Source organism: Cydia amplana, chromosome 14, assembly GCF_948474715.1.
Source record: "Cydia amplana chromosome 14, ilCydAmpl1.1, whole genome shotgun sequence".
In the NCBI taxonomy this organism is placed as follows: Eukaryota; Metazoa; Arthropoda; class Insecta; order Lepidoptera; family Tortricidae; genus Cydia; species Cydia amplana.
The window spans coordinates 5,262,938-5,285,608 of NC_086082.1; the positions used below are offsets into that span (position 1 = coordinate 5,262,938).

The window sequence follows — 22,671 nt, forward strand, 5'->3', positions numbered from 1 at the left end:
TCACCCAACCAAAAATCTGCAATATAACCAATTTAATAAATGATATTAATGTTAGAATTAAGAGAAATATTATCCCCTACAGCTCAAAAGAGAATTAAATGAATATTTAGAAATACCAAGTTTAATCTTATAATTTCAGGTCCTAAACCCTGACAATTAGGTATTGAATCCTGACGTGGTTAATAGATAACCAACTAATTCCCACCTCTCCACCACGCTAGGTCTTAAACACATTATTCTTTAATATTTCTTTATTTCTCACATAACACAGAATAATCGAGGAATATACGTTTAAAATGTGAATTTATATTATCACATTAAATTGATCACTTATAATTAAATTCGGTTAAGTCTCTTTTGTCGAAAAATATATTGATTCTGTCGAGTAGCTGAGGGTCGGTGACTGTCTTGGCGAGCTGAGCGAAGCCGTCCTGCAGCACGGGGTTGATGAGCTGGAACCTCTCCAGGGGGAACGTGAGGATCAACTCCAGATATGCTATTAGGATGTTCTGGAAACAGTGCCGTTGCACCTCCGTATCCTGCAACATAAAAGGGAAAATATATTGGCACCCAACGTGGAACCGTATAATATACTTTTATCTTTGAACTCACTGAAAAATCGTCTTCATTGAGAAATCGTTTTATTTTCATTACTATCCTAAGGCTCGATAAAAAAAATATAATACTAAAAGAACCCAACTTTATCCCATATGCTCATAATATTTGGCGCCCAACGTGGAAACTTTTTTTTTCATTAAATTTGCTAAATAATAAGTGACTGGGAATATTTTAATGCTCATTTTATGTAAGTGATATTTACTAGCAAATTCGCAAAGCTCAAAAGCTAACCTACCTTGCTAATGCTCAAAGCACGTTGTTGTTCAATTTCTGGCGGCACCGGCTGAGGCGGGATGATCGGCTCAACAGTTTTATTCTTTTCGTACGTTGGTCCATCACATATCGTAATGTTTACCTTGCGCGTTGCCAAATGGCTTTCATCAGACACGCTCACTTTCTTTTCCTTCACTGGACTGCTTTCACTTTCCATTATTCTTACTTTCTTCGTTACTACCTTATCAAGATCAGATTTTTCAGAGTTCCTATCGATATCAGTGTCAGATTCATTAACAGTTTCACTACCAGTAACTTCAGTGGTCTCATCGCTATAAGTGTTTTCAGATTTCGTTACAGTGCTATTTGCCTTAAAATCTGCGAATGTAAACGGTTTTGGTTTTTCCATACTTTGATCAGGACGGTCACTCTCTGATGTAATGTTTGAGTCTTCTTGTTTTGCCGTCTCAGATGATTCGGTAGTGGTTTGTGCGTAATAGTCATCGAAGTGATTTGATGAATCTGTATCAACTGAACTACACGATGCTCTATCTTTTACTTCAGGCTCATCGAAGACATTTATCAAATGCTTCACATAATTATTGCATAGTAGTTCCCAAGTTGCTTTAAGATCAAATATTTTAATTATGAATCGATCATATTCCAGAGTGAGGTTTAATGTCGTCGTGTAATTATGTAGTATTATAGGCACGTCTGTAGGCTTTAATTTGAATAAATGAACTCCGGTAAAAAATACATCCGTCAAGGCTATGATTTTTATGAGCCAGGATGATGTTGTCTGCTTGTATAGATTGGCGGCGTAGTCGAGGTTCGATACTTTCTGTACAAGGAACTTTAATCCGGGTCGAGAGTCAAACTGCATCGCCCTCGTGTAAGATAGCTCTAAGCTTTTTAGTAACAAGTCCACGTTATCATTATTTAGGAAGAACCTGTAATTGCAGATGTTTGAACCTGCTTTAAAACTTTCTAGTAGGATACTGTTTATACCGTGAAAGACATCAGAAGAAGCCTGGATCAGCACCGTGGCAATAATTTGGACTAAAATTTGATGCGCCAATAAACCCACAACTAAGCCTCTATGAGGAATCCTAACCGTGTATAGCTCAGGGTTTTGAGAGTTCGTGGACTCTTGAAGGTAGATCAAGAAAATGTAGCTCCTGTCGTCGATAAGCATCATGTTGTTGGAAGAATTCTTAGGGGTCAGTTTTGCATGACCATCTCCCCTTAGCTGCTCGTTGAGGAACACTTGTTGGGCCATTGCATGTAATCTTACATTATCGTTAACAGAGCAGTCACGTCTTGCAGCTACTTTCACCATGGCCAAATCTCCATAAAAGCTGTTTGAGTTCTCCTTGAATGCGTGTGTAAGTTGCTTCAATGGCGTCAAGCAAACGTTGCAAGCTCTGTGAAGACTTGTGCACACGATTTCCCATTGATTATCAGTAAGCAGATGGCCTGATGTTAGAATAATGTGCCGTATACACGATGCTCCTAGTCTGGCGATTGGTTCCTGAGGTTGCGCAATGCATTCAACCAAAATTAGTAAAATCTGCTTCAGAGCAAATGTGGCCTCTCTGCTTTCGACCATCTCAATTTCATCATCAGAACTGCCATCTGTTGAACGTTCTACGTTTATTTGTTGTAAATGATGCAAGTATACGACTATAGTGTCTGTAGTCATTCCGCAACACTGCTTAAAATTTGGCATTACGCTATCCCAATTGGTATTGGTAATGGCGATTTGCCGCAGCCAATTCTGCACTGTAGGTAGGAGCAAGTGGTTAATACAATGAAGACCAAAATGCGTCCCGGGGACATCTATTGTATTTCTTAATAATTTGAAGAGGGTTTCCATAGCTGCTGGTTGGTTTTTCTTTGAGCACACGACAGTGGCCGATATTAAGCCTTCAATTAAAATATACCACACCTTCAAAATGTTACTAGGTCTATCAAGCTTCAATAGGCAGTTGTTAGTAGTATGTGCAGGAGAAAGACTTGTAGATAATTTTCTATAGGAAATTAAATCTTCTGCGCAATGTTCGTTTGATATGTATTTGGTTATATCAAGAGAGTTGCTCGGAATTATGGGATCCACAACAGCTAAAGGCATGTCTCCTTTTATCCTGTTCCCTGTGTTGAAAATCGGGCACTTTGGCATATTGTACATCATAGTCAAGATATCGGCACAGCTCTCTAAATGGTACAAAGCTTCTTTGCACATGTCAACTATGACCTTTTCCGTTTTTTCTTCACTCAAGGGTATGAATTTGCTGTTCTTAGAAAATTTGAGGCTTAAGCTCGGTTTAGGCTGGGTTGGGCTTGTAGCTTTCTTTGGCTTGGCATCAGTGGCTTGAGTTTCATCGTAGTGTAGACCTTTTATGTGACTGAGAAGGCAGAGGATACAGTCTAAAGCAGCATTAGCGAAGACTAAAGTGTTGTCTGTATTGAGGAACACTTTGAAAATTTCCAGAATGGCAGAGTACTGGTTAGAGTTGTTAGCAGCACGCAGCGTGTTGAAGAGAGGTCGCCATCCTGATCTTATCTCCATTCTGTTGGTCTCCACGAATTCACAGATGCAAGATATAATTTGCTCCTGAAAATAAAATTTGAATGTTCATTATTAGAAGATAACGTAAGAGATAATGAAGGGATGTGATGAACATATTCTCAGAATTGAGTGCACTGGTACCTGAATATCATCATCGCACAACTCCAAGCACAAAAGATTCTCGAAGGGCTTCAGCAATGCTTCATTGAAATGGAAGTGAGGCAGTTCCACCTGCTGATTGAGGAGCGCTGTGGCGCAGTCATGGAGGCACTGGATCGCGAGGCTGGAGATCTGGATGTCTTTGTGACAAGCCGCCTAAAACACAACAGGTATCATTTATGTTAGACTTTTTGCGCATTAAATCTTCTTTAGGCTATAGCATGAGCTCTTACGTAACATTAGAACATTTTGAATATAACCTTATACTGTAACTCTAACTGCCCTTGTTACAGACAAATTGGGCTCTTGTCTGATATCAATTTTTTTAAAATGAACAACAAGTATCAAGAAGCTAAGTCTTACTTAAAGAATGATAAGCTACGAGGATGTAGGTCATCAAAAATATATTTAGCTCATACCTGCATGAAATGTGGTCCAACCACAGTCCATATAGACATTCTATGAGCCAAAGGCCTAGCGGCTCTAAGACATCGCAGGGCGACGTCCCCAGCACGACACAAAGCTCTGGCCGCTTCACCGCCGCTACTTGACCCGGAATGTTTGCCACGCCGCCACCACGGCAGGTTATTGTTGGCCACGTCTTGATCCCAACACGAGAATAACTAGAAGAAGAATAATGTTAACAGAAATATCCGTTGAACGTCATACCGTTGTAATGCATATGAGCATATTTTGGCATGTATAACTAGACTTAAATTTATAATTTTTGGTTATTATTTTTGCATTACCCACATCATTTACATCTCATATTTTACCTACCTCAGTCTCCCATTGATCACGAAAGCTGTAGAGCGTTTGAACCATGTATTTTAAAATCATTATACGCGATATTTTTAACATGTTAAAATAGTTTCATTTCATGATTAACTATCGCGGTAAACAAAGACACCATTAAATTATGAGTATTATTCGTACTTACGTACAAAATATGAAACAAAGTTATAGTACTTCACAATGCTACTGCAATTCAGCTCAATGTGTGATGCTTTTTGAATTTGTAAGACCTTTTTTTAATCACATTTAACGCAAATAAAGCTTACTTACTTACAATAACTTTTTTTGCATGCGTGGGATCCTGGTCACGGCACCAATTGCAAATACACAAGATCTTACCAGCCTATGATGATGTGCTACAAGCCTTTGCAGAGCAGCTTTAAGAGTGGGCAGGGTAGTGGTAGCAGCAAGACGGGTGAATAGCGCGTCGCCTGCAGCAGACAAGGCGCAGCACACGCGAGCTGCACCCGCGCCTGAGATCACGTTGCCACCCTGACCAAAAAATAATTCTTAATAAATTAAATACAAGTGTACTCTGTTAATCCTCTGACTGCTCCTGAGACTAAATAGTGTACCGAGTACAACAGTTTTTTTAGTTAATATCTGAAAATAGACACATCTCTTCATGAATTCGGTGTCGGACTTGAAGTTTGAAATGACCGTGAAAAAATGTTTTTGTTTAATATTGATTTTCTGTGCACCAAAAAAATAAGTAACTAACCTCTTGGCGACAAGTTTCGACTATTTTAGCAACAGACATATCGTTATTCAGATTGTTCTCCATCATCGGTTGCAGGTAATTAAAAACATCCACACTGAAAGGAAACAAAAAGTTGAAAATCGTTGAGTATTTCCAAAAAAAGGGGCTCTTATGATATCGGAATTATCTGACATACGAAAGTACCTGAATACATCTTATCAATTTCATAGTGTTACCAATTAAAATAAGTAACTAGTTTACCACTTTTCTGGGGTATATATGATATTCCAAGAATGACGTTTGAAAAGTAGGTATGCTAGTTTTGTTTTACTCATACAAGCACTCAAGTGTTCGATCTTTAGTAATCGTTAATTAATAATTTTCTTACCAAGTCTCATCATCCCGGCTATCCAACCCCAGTTTAGCATCAGCTTGTAATATCGACACCGTTTTATTCCTGCCAGTCTGCATGGCCACTATTGGGGTGGCGTTATTGCCCTGGTGTCCGAATAGCGAGTGCTCGAAGCTGGAAACGTATTGGCAAGCTGCGAATATGTGTTCCCAGCACTCGGGGGCCTTTGAACCCAGTTCCAGACCACCTAGAAACGAAAATAAAAATAAAATCCATTTTATTTGTGGCTCCCAACGTGGGATTTTCACAGTGCGAGGTTTGTTTGTAAACATTATTGCAATCAAATAAGATGCGTGATGTAATGAGAACAATATTATGATTACATCAATAGTCCAATAGATAGGCCAATAGATAGTAAAAATGGCGCCCAACATAGGACTTAGACTAGATAACGTCTGCGAGGAGAGAGTCAATGTTACGTACCTATACAGTTGGCATCAACCAGAAAGTGACGGCCAAAGTAGCGAATTATAATGTAACATATCTGTTACCATATACATTTTCAATTACCGAATAAATTCTGCAGTAACCTTACCTGTGATTAAAATATCCAACGATAAAGCGTGCGTGGCGAGAATTTTTCCATTCGGTGGCTGTGAGATTGCTGAGTTTGCCAAGAGCGCCAATATGCTGCTGCACCGGTTTTGAAGCCCCAATGTATTGCTCACTCTTGCGGCCTGAAATTTTAGCACAGAAATATCTTACAATCCAAAAGATACAACGATTTGCACTTTCCAAGCTAATTTATAAAGCATTAGTACTAGTAATTCTAGTAAAAATCAGTTTTTAGGGTTCCGTATAAAACGTTGTTCACGGAGCACTTATGTTATGCCGGGTAAGCATTTTTGTGATCTGTTATTGAATATTGAATACGTATAAGACGTAGCGAAACTATCTGATGATTTCAGTGCGACAAAAAGGTATCGGGACAAAATTGGGAAGTTAAGATTTCTTTTTTCTTTCTTTCAAAATTAGAATGATATTACTTTTACCTCTACTACATTAGATGCTAAAAATAATATGGTTGTACCTTGTGCAACCCCTCGAGACATTGTATAGTAAGCCCTTCCCACGCGATCCTCTTCCTCTTGCCGAACGTGTTAATCTTCTTCGATATGATAACATTCAGTTTCTGCTTCCTATTCCTATATCCAGTCAAAGGCACGCTTAGAACTGTCACCATTGAGTCCCAGATGCAGGTTAAAATTCTGTAAGACAAAAAAAGAAATGATGTCGATATATAAAAGTGTGAAGAAATCGTTGATTTGAATGGATGATTCGATAGCTTGTTGTAATAGCGGTTGTTCAACCGCATATAATTGTTCAATTATGGTGGGTTTGAATACTTTGAATATTGGCATTGATTTTTTGGTGCTGTGACAGTATGACTTCTTATTACCATATGTGACGTTCGACATTCCATGCCTAAAGGGTTCTTAAGCACATGGAGCGTAAAAACCCTTTAGGCATGGAACGTCACATATGTATTGAATTGCGATTCATATACCTTCTTGCCCATCGCAAGCTGGCCTGGTGTTGCGTCGAATCGTTAGTGTTGTTGTACATCATTGACACTTCCTTCAACTTTTGCCAGTCTGACATCACGGGGTTCTGATCCAAACCACCGAGGTCTGAAAAAGGAGATCATACTGTTGGTATCTCCTTGGAAATCAACATTTTTGCTTCTAAACACGACATAAACCAATCATTCTTTCCCGTAATTCAATTGATACAGCGCTTTGAGCTACTTGGTCGACTATAACTCCACTGTATTCATTTCTTCACATGTTTACCTGACAATAAGTGTACCAACGGATGGTCGGAGCTAGGGACATCCTTCAATAGGTCGTTATTCAGGACCTGCTGGTACAGCTCTCGAAGCCACGTTGCGGAAAGGTAGACTAGCACTCCGCTGCCTTGTACCTCTTCGACAAACTCGTCCTCTGTCAAGGACACTTGAATTTTCTGTATAAACAAATTATTATCGTTCAAAAATCTAATTGCCCCTCGTGGAATTTACTATTTTATATTTTTATCAAAGCGATCCTCATTATTTAATCTCGTTACCAAATATCAATTTTACTAGTTCGGAATTTGAAATCTTTCTATACTTATGAAAGTATTGGTCTTTAAACTCACGCTAGGTTCTCTGTAGTAATCAGTCCGCCTCTGCCGCAAAGTAAGAAGCAAAGCAGCATAAGTGGCCAGATAAACCCCATCAGCATTCATAATACAAGCCGTGGCCGGTGGCTGTGCTGCGTTATGTTGGCAGCACTTGGAAGCGAACTCTTGCATAGCTTCGTCCACTTCGATACAGGTTCGCAAATTTAACAGTTTAGGAAGTAAGGAGTTCTGTAGGGTTTTGACGAACTGTCTTGCGTTATGGCGCTCTAGATCTACGTTGCATTCAGTCATGGTGTATCTGAAATGATTCAATGCAGCTGTGAAATCTTAAGCTATCCAGAAGCTAATAGCAATAAAGTTTAAAACTTGGCTGTTTAGTTTCGAGATTGTCGGAACAGAAGTTGAAGTTGAACAATTTGAGAGAAAACTCGCGCGATCAATGGAAAAATAGATAGTTATTTTCCTTCCGACTTTTCCTTTAAATTCGACTGTTTTTCTAATTTTGCGTCTGTTCCGGCGTTGTTCTTTTCATGTCGCTTACGATGTCGGTGGTGGGATTGGTACGAGTATGAGTAGGTGATGGTAACAATATATTACAGGCGTTCAAATTTGTAGTTACCTTCCAAGATTTAGCGTCCTTGGTATGGTCTTGGTCTTCTCGTGGGGTGAATCGCTTTCGGTGTCGGCGGCGGGGTTAGGATGGTTGGCTCGGGAGGGTAGGAATACGTTATCAGCGTCCGAATCAGCTTCGGCGTCACTTCCCGAACTCATGTTCTCAGGCCCGGAGGTGTCTGAGAGATGTAGTGGTCATACAATGAGTACATGTCACAAAAGTAAAAAGGTAGTTTACAAAGCACATAATGAAAAAATTTTTTTAAATGATTCTATAAATAATCCATAATTTGTCTTTTACAGAAATACAAAAGTCAAGTAATTTTTGAGACCAAATGAAGTAAATTACTGATAAGGAATATTTATTGAAAATGTACCTGAGGAATCGTGGTCCTTTTCTTCGTTACTCTGAAGAACTGCGACCACGTCCCTGTTCAATACACAAAAACTTAGATAGTGAAAAGTAGTTAGTCTAAAAAAATTCCGTGTAGGTATCACCAGATTGGATAATGTTCCTCCGCCCAGTAGCAGATAAAATTTTTCAGTGAAATACCTATACTATTAGATGAAAAATACAAATAGTATAATTTTATCAATTCTTTATCAATTATTTGGTTCATCAAATTTAAAAATAAGACAAAAAAATGCTCGTAGTAAAAAAACTTGATTAATGATTACTAGAACATGCTGTGATTCCAACTTTACCTGTAGGGACTAGGCAACCGCGCCAAAGTCTGATACGTGAGCGGGCCACTATAATCGGCATCTTGCAACCTCGGCCAGCTCTTCAGGATCAGAGCGGCGACTTCTGGCGACAGGTGCTCGGCGGTGCCGGAGCAGAGCTTCTCCAGCGCGTCGAGGAGCGACACGACGCACTCTACGGCCGCGCCGACCACTTCGGGGTTCCCGCTGCGGCCACATTCTTCTATGCCGTCCATTATTCTGAAAAAGTTCTATGATGTACCTACCTGTGGGTACTTCCACTCAATTTTAACTCAAGGTGTAGAACTATGGGCTACTGCAGCTGAATGTGATAGACTATTTAGATTACAAAAACGTGCCCTAAGGATAATCTCAAAGTAACCCTATGATTATCCAGCTAAGTCATTATTTATAGAACACAAAATACTTACGCTACCATGTGTTTACATACTAACAGCCTGCAAATATGTAAGGTCTAATCTCGGGCTATATACAACTCGTGGGCAGAACCACGGCCGCAACACGCGCGGCGAGCACCTTCTGCTAGTCCCGCGCTGCCGACTGGCCAAGGTGCGGAAATCACTCGGTGTCATGGGTGTAAAAATTTATAACACACTTCCGAAAGAGGTCATTAACTCAGCTAGTGAGGCAATATTTGTAAGTAGACTTAAGAAAATGTTAATTGGTTTGGCTTGTTACACTATAAGTGAATTTATGTTGAGAACTGCCGATGTCCAAAAATGATATTATTTAATCTAGTGATAAATTAATAATTATGTATATAGCTTTGTGACGTGTAAAATTATTTATGATTTTATAAATAAATATCTCAATCTCAATCTCAATCTCCTACCTAAGATTTATTTAATTTTTGCAGAAGTGTATTGCATAGAAAAATCTACATAGCTGATAAAGTACTTTTTAGAAGAAAGCTTATTCGTTGAAAACAAGATACTTTTTTGCTTTGGTCGATGTGGATATTTTATGTTCAAGTTTTGAACCATTAACCAATTGACCATTGTTTAAGTTTTGACGACCGGTCTGGCCTAGTGGGTAGTGACCCTGCCTGCGAAGCCGATGGTCCTGGGTTCGAATCCCGGTAAGGGCATTTATTTGTGTGATGAACACTAATATTTGTTCCGGAGTCATTCTATGTATATAAGTATGTATTTATCTATATAAGTATGTATATCGTCGCCTAGTACCCATTGTACAAGCTTTGCTTAGTTTGGGGCTAGGTTGATCTGTGTAAGATGTCCCCCAATATTTATATATTTATTTATTTATTTATTTAATATTTGTTCTACTCGGTGCGATAAGGGAGCGAAGAGCAGCATTCTATGGCATTGGGCTTCGAGAACTGGACATTTAAGGAAAAATCCACCAGGCGGATTAAATTGGTTAAAGATTATGATTGTCTCAAATTATAGGTACCAACGTGTTTACATTAGATACTCACAATCGTATGATCGCCATATCGTCACTATGTCGCTCCATCTCAGCCTTCTTCAGCAGCACCAGCTGGCACAACCTCTTCGGGTTCTGTAGCAGTTCCCTTGTACTCCTCAGCGGTTCCACTCGGTGCGATATGGGAGGGTAGAGCAGCATCCGATGGTATAGGGCTTCGAGAACCGGTCGGAGGTTTGAGGTGGAACCCACTAGGCGGATCAGCTGGTTAGCTATGCTGTGAAGATAAAGCACAGTCTCATCTATCGATGATTTGACTCCAAAAAATTAAGGACGCGCCAGGATTAATAATATATTTCGCTGCGAAAAGTCGCAAAAAAGTTGGCGAAGTTCTCGGAAATTTTAGGAGAATTTCATCGTCAATTAAGGAAACTTTCATTTTGGAAAAGGAGTATATCAATCCCCCATACATAAATATGAGAAATTTCGTAATTTTGGTAATTTTCTGACGTCTGGTTGATATCAGACATATGTTGAGTAGCAAAGAGTACACACCCTTTGCTACTCAACATATCTCTGATACCCATTTCCAGAGGGAGGGAACCCCTTACCTTTTCAGGGGAGGTGTGATAGGCAGATGCGCGTATCTACACGTAGCTCACGTAGTACACGTAAACCACGTAGTGGATACTAAGCGAATTAATAAACAGATAAAACACCTCTCCATCCGATAAGGGATTTCCTCTTCAAGACACGTAAGTTAACAATATATATAGTTGATCATTAGAATTACTAGGGGCGATTGGTGGTGACTTGTATAGTGTCATGAGATAAACTATAACACAGTAACCTGAGTTTGGTGTCTACTCCCCTCCTGGCACTCTGCCTATTTCAATACACACGTATGGGTACGTTTGAATGAAAATGTAAATGTAGATATAATACCTGTAAATAGCTTTAGCTTGTTTGCTATTGAAGCTGGGAGCACACACGAGGGCTCCAGAACCCCTGCCTGAATCATCAACCAGGTGACCTTCATGTTCCCTAAAACATATAAAATATTTAATGAATCCTCGAACATTGTTTAAAAAAATATGTACCTGATAACTGACTGTATTTAAATAAAAAACCGGCCAAGTGCGAGTCGGACTCGCGCACGGAGGGTTCCGCACCATCAACAAAAAATAGAGCAAAACAAGCAAAAAAACGGTCACCCATCCAAGTACTGACCCCGCCCGACGTTGCTTAACTTCGGTCAAAAATCACGTTTTTTGTATGGGAGCCCCACTTAAATCTTTATTTTATTCTATTTTTAGTATTTGTTGTTATAGCGGCAACAGAAATACATCATCTGTGAAAATTTCAACTGTCTAGCTATCACGGTTCGTGAGATACAGCCTGGTGACAGACGGACGGACGGACGGACAGCGGAGTCTTAGTAATAGGGTCCCGTTTTTACCCTTTGGGTACGGAACACTAAAAAGGATTCTTACCTGGATTTTATATTCTTGTCAACTCTCGGAGTCCCAAGAAAAGATATAAGCGAGGGGCAGAACTTCTGCCAGAGGAACGTCATGAAATGAGAGTTGCCACTAACTCTCTCAGACAAACTTGACATCAGCGTCAACAAGCAGTCCAAGAAGAAAAGAGCCACTGGATTTTGTTTTGGTATCCTGAAATCAGCAAAGTCATTTATTATTTAAGACCGGACTAAACATATTTCTTGGGTAGGTATGTTTAATACAAGGCAAGTCGCATTTACAAAGTACCCATCTCAGAGAACCGACTGAATAAATAAGTTACCTATTGGATCACAGGAATGACTTTCACACTATAGGTCACAACAGCTATTATTTAGTAACGGTACAGGGGTGAAAATTATGCAAGACGTTGCGGATAGGTTTGAAATCGTCTTGGAAAGGAACGCAAACAGAGGCGGGAGGCTCTCACGACTGGGCACAGCTTTCTCAGAGCTTAGATAGATTACGGGTCTCCGAAACATTTTGCTCATAGGTACCTAACTAAAAAGCGGCCAAGTGCGAGTCGGACTCGCCCATGAAGGGTTCCGTATTTAGGCGATTTATGACGTATTAAAAAAAAACTACTTACTAGATCTCGTTCAAACCAATTTTCGGTGGAAGTTTACATGGTAATGTACATCTTATTTTTTTTTTATCATTCTGTTATTTTAGAAGTTACAGGGGGGGGGGGGGGGGGGACACATTTTACCACTTTGGAAGTGTCTCTCGCGCAAACTATTCAGTTTAGAAAAAAATTATATTAGAAACTTCAATATCATTTTTGAAGACCTATCCATAGATAACCCACACGTATGGGTTTGATGAAAAAAAAAATTTTTGAGTTTCAGTTCTAAGTATGGGGAACCCCAAAAATTTATTGTTTTTTTTTCTATTTTTGTGTGAAAATCTTAATGCGGTTCAATACATCTACTTACCAAGTTTCAACAGTATAGTTCTTATGGTTTCGGAGAAAAGTGACTGTGACATACGGACGGACAGACGGACAGACAGACAGACAGACAGACAGACATGACGAATCTATAAGGGTTCCGTTTTTTGCCATTTGGCTACGGAACCCTAAAAAAATACGCGGGAAAGCAGTAAAACTATTGTTTAAATACAAGCGATGTTGGAACTCACAACTGTGTCTCAGAGAGTCGGCCGCATAGGTACTGTATAACGGGTATTACTTCGCTGTAGCAGCCCACAGCAACAATATGGTTGCGGCCCAGAGGGGACCCGTCAGATAACAACTCTTGGCACTCTTCATCTAAAATCAGAAACATTGTTCAGGTAAGTATGTGTCTTTGAGCATCTAACCTGTGCACGATTGATGTTCAGGGCATAGGAAAGTGAACAAGAGATAGTTCCAGGAAAGAGAACAAGAAAAGACCAAGGCTAGAAATCAAAAGGAATATTCGGTGTATTTCCATTAGGCCTCGCAGGGCGCAGGGCACAGATGGGAATATGTATTTTCATATGAATCATTCATTCACAAATGAATACACCCGCAAAGCCATTCAGCGTTAGAGAGACCCCACACTAGCCTCTCCCGAGCGTCGGAGTCTGGTAAAATCTATGGCTGCTGCTCGACGCAACGTTAGAGCAACGGCGCAGCTATTTTAAATAGCGCTGACTAGACGACGCTCAAAACACGCTTGTGTGGGGCTGTGGGGTCTCGCTAAGCTTTGGATTCCTCCGAAAACGGTGCCGTCATATGACGGCCGTCATATAGCGGCCGCAAAAGACGGCGGTCTTTACGGTGGCGGCATGTGGAAAGTACCACGGCGTCATAACACACCGTCATCCACCATGGTCAAAGCGGCAAATTTGAAAAATGTAGGCGCGATGGGATAACGTCCCATAGAAAATTTGAATTTCGCGCCTTTTCCTACTGACAAGATTTGCTTGATCATCTATAATTTACTTGGAGGATGAAATATCATCAGAAGAGGAAAATAATCGTAGTACGGAATCATTTTTCAAATCTCGTGTAATTTATTCAAAATGGCGTCACCGCTATCTAATAAAACGTTCACGAAACTATCGACACCGTCATGACGGCCGTCATCTTACGTTACGTTGACAATCAACGTAACGTAACGCCGTCTAGGAAACCGCGCCATCTTGTTTACATAGACAACGTTCTAGTGACGTCAGTCAACGCTATATAGCGGCCGTAATATGACGGCACCGTTTTCGGAGGAATCCAAAGCTTAAAGCTTTAACATAACGCTTTAGATACGATAGGCTGACAGTGAGTTAAACGTGTGCTTACCGAGCTGTGCGCAATAAGCTCTCAGGGCTTGCGCGGCCGCAGCCCTCGCGGCAGCAGCGACATGCGGCGCGGCGCCCGCCGCCTCGGCGCACCGCCCGCATGCCCACACGCAGAGTCGCCCGTTCAGCGTGCGTCGCGGAGACAGAGCCAGAGACAGGTACATGCGGAATATTTGGACCTGACACAAATCAGTCACAAGTTATATCAAAGTTTTGAATCTAACACTCTGGATCCTGAATATTCATACAGAGAATATAATTCTACGTTATTCGAAACAGTAGACAACAGAAAAGTTATCACATAGCTGTCCTTATTTGCCAAAATAGACAGTCTTACCCAGTGACACATGCGTCACATCTCATGGCTACACATAATACACATTACGCGCTGTTTTTCTTTTGTGCCACTCCGAATCCGATTCTTCGAGCTTACCTGAGTATCCGGCAAGTGGTACATCACTGAAGCGGTAGCACATAACAGCTGAGAAGGCATCCATAATGAGTCGTCTTCTGGCTCGATCCCGCGGTGGAACCGGTCGTCGCGGAGTATTTTCTGATGAGACAAATGATATATTTTTATTTTAATGTGGTGGAGGGAAAATTCCAGTTGGTTACAGTATTCAAAGGTGTATTAAATACTAACGGAGATTAGACAATGATGACGACTACTAGGTACCTTATAATTTATGAATTTCGCACAAAGGCGGAAAATGTGACAAACATTCGACCATTTCAGCACTTTTCCGAAGAGCGGCGTGACCAGAGTTCAGAGGCAGCAAGTATGCAACTCGTATGACGCTGGTCTCTATACATAACGTTACGCTACGTACATGGAAGCCCTGCAGAGCGAGGGCGACGATGCGCGGTCGCTTGCTTTCGAACGCGACTTGCAGAGGCAGCAGGCATACTTATCGTAGCTCGTAGGAGGCGCGACGCCCGCTGCTTTCTTGTATAAGTTGTATACATAACGCTACGTACATGGAAGCCCTGCAGAGAGAGCGCGACGAGGCGCGGTCGCTTGCTTTCGAGCGCGACTTGCAGAGGCAGCAGGCATACTCGTCGTAGCTCGTAGGAGGCGCGGCGCCCGCTGCTTTCTTGTATGCATAACGCTTCTGTAAAAAAAATAAGGCAGAGACTTTAACACAAACGTACCAGGGTGACCTCATCACGTGAGACGTTTTACATGCAATCCGATACAGCGCAAATTTTTAAAGATTTTAAGCTTCGATGATGACAAGTAAACGTATGGCCTACCAGACCTACCCTATACAAACATACAAGAATTCAAAGTATTAACAACAAATTCAAGGTACACTACCTATGTAGGTACCTACAATACCTAATCATATCTTTATAGAATTTTATATGCATATTATATAGCCAGACAAACGATGACGTTGTAGTGGTATGTAGCTAGTAAGTTAAGTATAGATATAGTTTAAGCATAAGACGCGACTCCATGTAAGACAGTCATTAAAGAGACGTAGTCCTAACACGTTGTTTTCACTCAGTTCCCGCTCCCGCCTGCCCCACACAGCACATGGCGACCTTGCCATTGACGCGCGAACGCGTTTCGCTTCGCTACAAGGACATTAATTGTAATTAAAAGGAAGTGCTAAAAATGAACAGATATATAAAAGTGCAGGACTCAAATTAATTATGTGTTATATGAACTTTTCATTCTTGTGGTGCATTTTCAAACGTCGTGGATAATTTATTTTATAAAATATGGGCAAGTCATATTCAAAACAAGAAGAAAAGGAGGTGATCATCACTCAAAATGCAGCCGGGAGTAATGCAGCAACTACGGACCAGTCAGAACAAATACACATCAATAACTGGCTTCTGGGTACAATTTTGGCTGTTATTGGATTAGCCGTAATTGTGTATTTATTCAGAAAATATAAGGAGCAACAGAAGAAATGGATTAGGCGCCAGATTAGATCGGAGGTGTTACAAGGTCTGCAAAGAAGATTGTCATGGAAAAGGAAGGCGGAGCAACCAGAAGGAGAAGCGGAAGTTTAAAATAATCGTAGATGGAGCAACGGTTACAGGACATTTACAGTGAGTTACAGTTAATCCATGTTAATCTACGAAAGTTAGGTATTGATAAACGGTTAAAGCGAAAAGATTATGTACGACAGAAAATAGATAGAGCAAAATCACTTTACGATAGTTATGAAAATATTGTTAGCTTATTAGATAGTGAGATAGTCGTCGAAAGTGCGTATATTTTAGATTTAGTTATAGAAAATATAAATTTAATATATAAAAAAATCTTGTCATTTGAGAATCAAGAAATTGTTAGTAAAACAGCCACAATGGATAAATTCGATATCAAAGCGGCAGCCACTTTAATCCCCGTAATGAATGGCACGGAGGAAGTTACGGAAAAAATTATAGAAAGCGTAGAAATGTATGAAACATGTTTGACAAATGATAGTTGTAAAAAATTGCTGATTTCTTTCGTATTAAAAACACGTCTCAACAAAGCTGCAAAGCTTAAGTTAAAACAAAATTATGATAAGATTTCAGATTTAATTTCAGATATGAAAAAATACCTGCTTACAAAAAAATCGGCATGTTCCATTTTAACACAGCTTAACAATATCACTCAGAAAGAAATGTCGGTAAAGGAATACGGTGACAGAATCGAGGAAATGTTTGTAAATCTCACGATTTCGCAAGCGGATTCCAATGACAGCGCTTACGAAATTTTGAGACCTATAAACGAGAAAATGGCGGTTAAACGATTTGCAGATGGCCTACGAAATAGGAGGCTAGGAACAATAATTTCAGCCCGGAACTACGAGTGCCTCAAGGACGCGGTGCGAGCGGCCGAAGACGAAGAATCGGCCCAGCAGCCATCGCAAAACATATTTCTGAACTCCGTGGGAAGCAGAGGTAAGTCCAACTATTTTTATAACCGACACAGACCCGTTTATCAGGGTTACACGAACAGAGGCTACCGAGGCTATGATATTAGGTATCCAGGTGCAGCGCCAGGCCGCGGAACCTTCGCTCATCGAGGTAACCAGTATGTGCGACAACCTCGTTTACAACATCCGCAAAACTTTAGAGGGAGATACGGCTATTATAGGGGTTCCCGAGGCAGCCGAGGCAAACCCATTTTAACAGCAATCCCCAGGCCGAACGACGTAAATAGGGAACATTCACAAAATAATGAATCGATCCAGTTTTTTCGATTTTAACGTGTTTGCTTATAACGGCGGTTACGATTTCATTACGATCTATATTAACAACAAGAAACGAACTTTAATTTTAGATACTGGAGCAGGTATATCTATATTAAAACGAAACGTGATATCCGAGACCGATATTGTAAACAAAGACATTGTTATAATTAACGGCATAGGTGGACCGCTTCGCTCGAATAATTATGCTGACATAATGATAACGCTTGAGAACCAGGACGTGTTCGAACATAAATTCCACTTATTCGACGAATTACCATTTATAGAGGATGGTATTATAGGTTTAGATTTCATGAGAACTTACATTGCGGATATCAGCTATAAAAACGATACTTTAACCTTGTTTACTAGTGAGGGAGAGAGTGTGGTACCAATTCATAAGAGTAGCGATTATGATTGTTTAGTAATTCCAGCGCGGAGTGAATCAATGCATTTACTACCATTTCATACGAATAAACAATGCGATTACGTAGTTAGAAATAAACACCTTATGGAAAATATATTTTTGGCAGGAGGTATAGTCAGACCGAAAAATTGGAAAATCCCCGTTCAAATTTTAAATACAAGTGAAAAAGAAATTCGATTACCGGTATTTGACATAGAGACGGATATTTTGGATAATTTTGTATTATGTACACTCGCGGACAATAAAATTAAACCGGACGTTAATAGGGTGAAACAATTATTACCACTTATAAATTTAAGTCACTTATCGTTAGAAGAAAGGAAATCAATAGAAATAATATGCGCAAAATTCTCAGATATATTTTATTTAGAAGGAGATAAATTAACTACAACAAATATCATGACTCAATCCATAACTTTAAAACCCAATACTCAACCTGTATATACCAAACCATACAGGCTTCCAGAATCATTAAAACCAGAAATAAATAAACAAATTAATAAAATGTTGCAAGAAGATATTATTGAAAAATCCAATAGTGAATGGTCAAGTCCTATATTATTAGTTCCAAAAAAAGAGGATAGCACAGGTAATAAAAAATGGAGATTAGTAGTGGATTTTAGAAAAGTTAATGAAACTATACAGGATGACAAATTTCCCCTCCCGAATATTACGGAAATTCTCGACGCACTGTCAGGAAGTGTTTACTTCAGTCATCTAGATTTAAGTCAAGGGTTTTACCAAGTAAGCCTAGAGCCGGAAAGTAGGAAAATCACAGCATTCAACACTAGTACAGGGCAATATCATATGAAGCGTCTCCCGATGGGTTTAAAGATATCAGCGAATGCGTTTTCAAGGGTAATGTCAGTTGCACTGTCAGGATTAACTTACGAAAAATGCTTCGTATATTGTGACGACGTCATTGTATTTGGTAGAAATCTGGAAATGCATAACAAAAATTTAATCAAGGTATTTCAGCGATTCAGACAAGTTAATTTGAAGCTTAATCCCTTAAAGTGCGACTTTCTTAAGAAAAATATTTTGTACCTTGGCCATGTTGTTTCTGCCGAAGGAATTTTACCCGACCCAGCGAAAACAAAAATACTACAAAATTACCCAGTACCCACAAACGCAGAGGAAGTAAGAAGATTCGTAGCGTTTTGTAATTATTACCGAAAATTTATACCCAAGTTTGCAGAAATAACATTACCATTAAATTATTTAAGTAGAAAACATGTACCTTTCGTATGGTCTAAGGAGTGTGAGGAAGCGTTTACACATCTTAAGAATGCATTAGTTACTCCACCAATTTTACAGTACCCGGATTTCAGTGAAAATAACGAATTCATATTACAGACAGACGCTTCCGGTAACGCAATTGCATCAGTACTATGTAATTCAAATATGCGACCAGTAGCATATACGAGCAGACCCCTTAATAAAGCGGAACTCAACTATCCAACAATACAAAAAGAACTTTTAGCTATAGTGTGGAGTATAAAATATTTCCGACCTTATCTTTATGGTAGAAAATTTACAATAATGACCGACCACAGGCCATTATTGTATCTTTTTGGGATGAAGGATCCCTCAAGTAGACTTACAAAATTTCGTTTAGAGCTAGAAGAATACAATTTTCAGATAAAATATATAAAAGGAAAGGATAACGTAATAGCAGATGCACTGTCAAGAGTAATTATAACTTCCGATGATTTAAAAGAGATAAACCATAACGTTTTAGCAGTATTGACTAGAGCACAGAAAAAGAGATTACATGATGTAAGGAAGGATACGCAAGGTAACCCTAACATATCTTCGGACGAGAGGCCTGATCAACCTCGAGTTGCAGATATATTACGGAAGCCGAGCGATATAATCGATTTAACGTTTGTGAACGAAGAAACTATAAACGAGTTAAGACGTCAAAATAAAGTAACTTCAGAAGAAAAATGTTTAGTGTTTGTAGCAGTCGAAAAAACGATATATATAAATCTAAAATTCCAGTCACATTTCACGCGAGACGTATTTGTGAGCGAATTGAAAGATTTTTGCGAAAAAAATAATATAAGAAAACTATGCATAGTAAAAGATATTAAAAACGCGTTATTTATAAAAGAAATTTCGACTGAAATATATTCAAGAAAAGAATGGACCGGTCCTCAATTATTAATTGTTGAAGGTGTTAGGAAAATTGTCGACAATGATGAGAAAACATTTATATTACAAGACTATCACTTGCTGCCTACGAGTGGGCACGCGGGTGTAAGGCGAATGACGAATAATATAAAACGGAAATATTATTGGCCTACTTTAGAGAACGATGTAAGAATGTTTATAAAAAAATGTTCCAAATGCCAAATAATGAAACACTCACCTATTTTGAAGGAGCCAATGGCCATAACGTCAACGGCTGAATCGGCATTTGACAAAATATATTTAGACATCGTCGGCCCTTTAGATAAGGATATTGACGGTAATGTATATATACTTACAATACAATGTGAGCTCAGTAAGTATGTGGAGGCGTATGCATTACCCGCGAAGGACACCGTGGCCGTCGCAAAGGCGTTCGTAAGTAATTTTATACTAAGATACGGTGTTCCCAAGGCAATAGCGACTGATAGAGGAGCAGAATTCATGTCTTCAGTCATGGTAGAGGTATGTAAGTTATTGCAAATTGACAAACAGTATTCCACAGCTTATCACCACCAATCTTTGGGTGCCCTCGAAAACTCTCATAAAAGCTTACGTAACTTCTTGCGCATACAATGCGATGAACATATAGATACTTGGGGACAATGGCTACCGTTTTGGTGTTTTTCATATAACAACACTGTACATACTTCAACATCCTATGCACCCTTTGAACTTGTTTTCGGTAAGAAATGTATTTTACCAAGTAGATTAAGTAATGATATTGTTGAACCGGTTTACAATATTGACAATTATGCTATAGAGTTAAGATATAGGATACAATTAGCTAATAAAGACGCACGTAGAAAATTAATTTTAGATAAAACTAAGCGTAAAGAAGTGTATGACAAAAACGCTAAATCAAATGTGTACGAAAAAGACAGTTTAGTTTTGTTAAGAAGTGAAAAAGGCACGAAAATGGACAAAGTGTTTCAAGGACCATACAGTGTCGTCGAAGATTGTGGACTTAATATTAAAATATTGAAGGACGGTAAAGTGGAATTAGTTCATAAAAATAGAATAAAACAGTATTTCGAATAATAGCATTTTCTTAATGTAAAAAAAAAAAAAACTTTTATTTTTTTTTCTTTTTCTTTTTCACCCCAGAGGTGTAGTGGTATGTAGCTAGTAAGTTAAGTATAGATATAGTTTAAGCATAAGACGCGACTCCATGTAAGACAGTCATTAAAGAGACGTAGTCCTAACACGTTGTTTTCACTCAGTTCCCGCTCCCGCCTGCCCCACACAGCACAGACGTCACCATAATGTATGACGTCACAAATTAATAAGGCTTACCACTTGAGTGAGTTTTCCTGTAATCATTGCTCAATATGTTAACTACCGCATAGGCATGCATAGGTACATATAAAATATGCTAAGTATATGCAGACACTGCGCTTCTCCACTAAGGTCATCCCTACCTATATTTGTCTTTAAGTATCTATTTTTTTCCTGATTTGACGTACGTGAGACGTTTAATGTGTATTTGGTTAACTTTTTATTTACCTACCTAATGCATCCTGGCAAGCTTTTCTTAGCGCGTTCAACTTGGGCCCGTTTGCTTCTTTAAAAATGTCTTGCAGCAGTTCCTCCATACTGCACAGAACGCATAACACACGTTAATACCAAACACAATCACTAATAAGTAAAATGGAATATTTTTAGTTAATAAGTGCGTTACATGCGCGCTTTTGTGTGGGTGTTGCTTATCGTGGTTGAGGTACGGCCGAGCATGCTCCGTTTAAAAATCAATATCTCGCCTCAGATGGTTGCGATTGAAAATGGTAGAATCAACAGGTGGTATTGTTGGTGCAAAATACTACTAGTGCATTCGATAATTATTACATACAAATTAAATAAATTTACAATAAGTTGATATAAGATTGTAAGGGATACATACTTTCGTAATTTGGGTGCATGTTTACTGAAGTTGTAATAACTAAAGTTGGTGCAAAAATGTATGGCGAAAGCAATGAATTTGTATATGTTCATTTAAATCCTAAATATTATTATAATCACCAACGTATAAAAGAAATATATAAATAAAACCATTTATTATTTAAATTTACCCGCCCATGATTAATCAGACATGTATCAGACAGGTGACATTGCCAGTGTTGCAACTACGAGCAAAAGGAAATCCCATAATATACCGCTAAATATAGATGGTCAAGCAGATCTTGTCAGTAGAAAAAGGCGGCAAATTTGTAATAGTCGATTTAGACTCTCGCGCGAGCCACGAGACGAACCGCGAGCCGCGCCGCGAGACGCGAGTCCACCGCTTACACTCGCGTTCGACTTGTCATTCGGTTATAAACCTTATGCCGTGTCGTTAGTGTTTAAATTATATTAGCTTGACGAGCTTGCGAGCCACGAGACGAGCCGCGAGCCCACCGCTTCCACTCTCGTCTCGTGGCTCGGCTCGCGGCTCGTCTCGTGGCTTGCGCGAGAGTCTAAACCGCATTTAAAATGTAGGCGCGAAGTGATATCGTCCCATAGAAAATTTGAATTTCGCTCCTTTTTCTACTGACAAGATTTGCTTGACCTTCTATAATACAACATAGCGCTAGATAGTAGATATAGCAACTATAGTTTGTCAAAGGACTGTCTCATTTAAGACATAGACAGAGAGAATCATACTATCTTTGTCTTACACTAGTACTAGCACCCAAAAGAAAAGGATGAGTTTATTTTTTTTGTTCTTATTTACTGACAATTTGGTTTGACCAACTATATTAATCTTCATATT

The 22,671-nt window shown here is 39.3% G+C and overlaps 2 protein-coding genes across 3 annotated transcripts in view; both read right to left on the reverse strand.

Annotated features, from left to right (window-relative positions):
• Positions 1 to 22,671, reverse strand: part of LOC134654030 (COP9 signalosome complex subunit 4) — a 176,516-nt gene that overhangs the window by 119,735 nt on the left and 34,110 nt on the right. The window lies entirely within an intron of this gene.
• LOC134654012 (brefeldin A-inhibited guanine nucleotide-exchange protein 3) lies at positions 234 to 21,652 on the reverse strand. 2 transcript variants are annotated; one of them, XM_063509385.1, is made up of 23 exons: positions 21,433 to 21,652; positions 15,087 to 15,220; positions 14,542 to 14,661; positions 14,110 to 14,287; positions 12,972 to 13,101; positions 11,805 to 11,984; positions 11,257 to 11,355; positions 10,364 to 10,588; positions 8,908 to 9,144; positions 8,580 to 8,632; positions 8,210 to 8,381; positions 7,606 to 7,888; positions 7,260 to 7,431; positions 6,974 to 7,097; positions 6,497 to 6,674; positions 6,002 to 6,143; positions 5,443 to 5,653; positions 5,076 to 5,169; positions 4,694 to 4,846; positions 3,979 to 4,182; positions 3,542 to 3,715; positions 854 to 3,445; positions 234 to 539 (listed from the first exon to the last, which is right to left on the reverse strand). In XM_063509385.1, exons 1-23 carry the CDS (start codon positions 21,515 to 21,517, stop codon positions 327 to 329), a joined length of 6,153 nt encoding a protein of 2,050 aa, XP_063365455.1. In that variant the 5' UTR covers positions 21,518 to 21,652; the 3' UTR covers positions 234 to 326. The 2 variants fall into 2 exon arrangements, with proteins under 2 accessions (XP_063365455.1, XP_063365456.1); XM_063509386.1 differs by lacking the exons at positions 15,087 to 15,220; positions 21,433 to 21,652 and adding an exon at positions 14,939 to 15,070.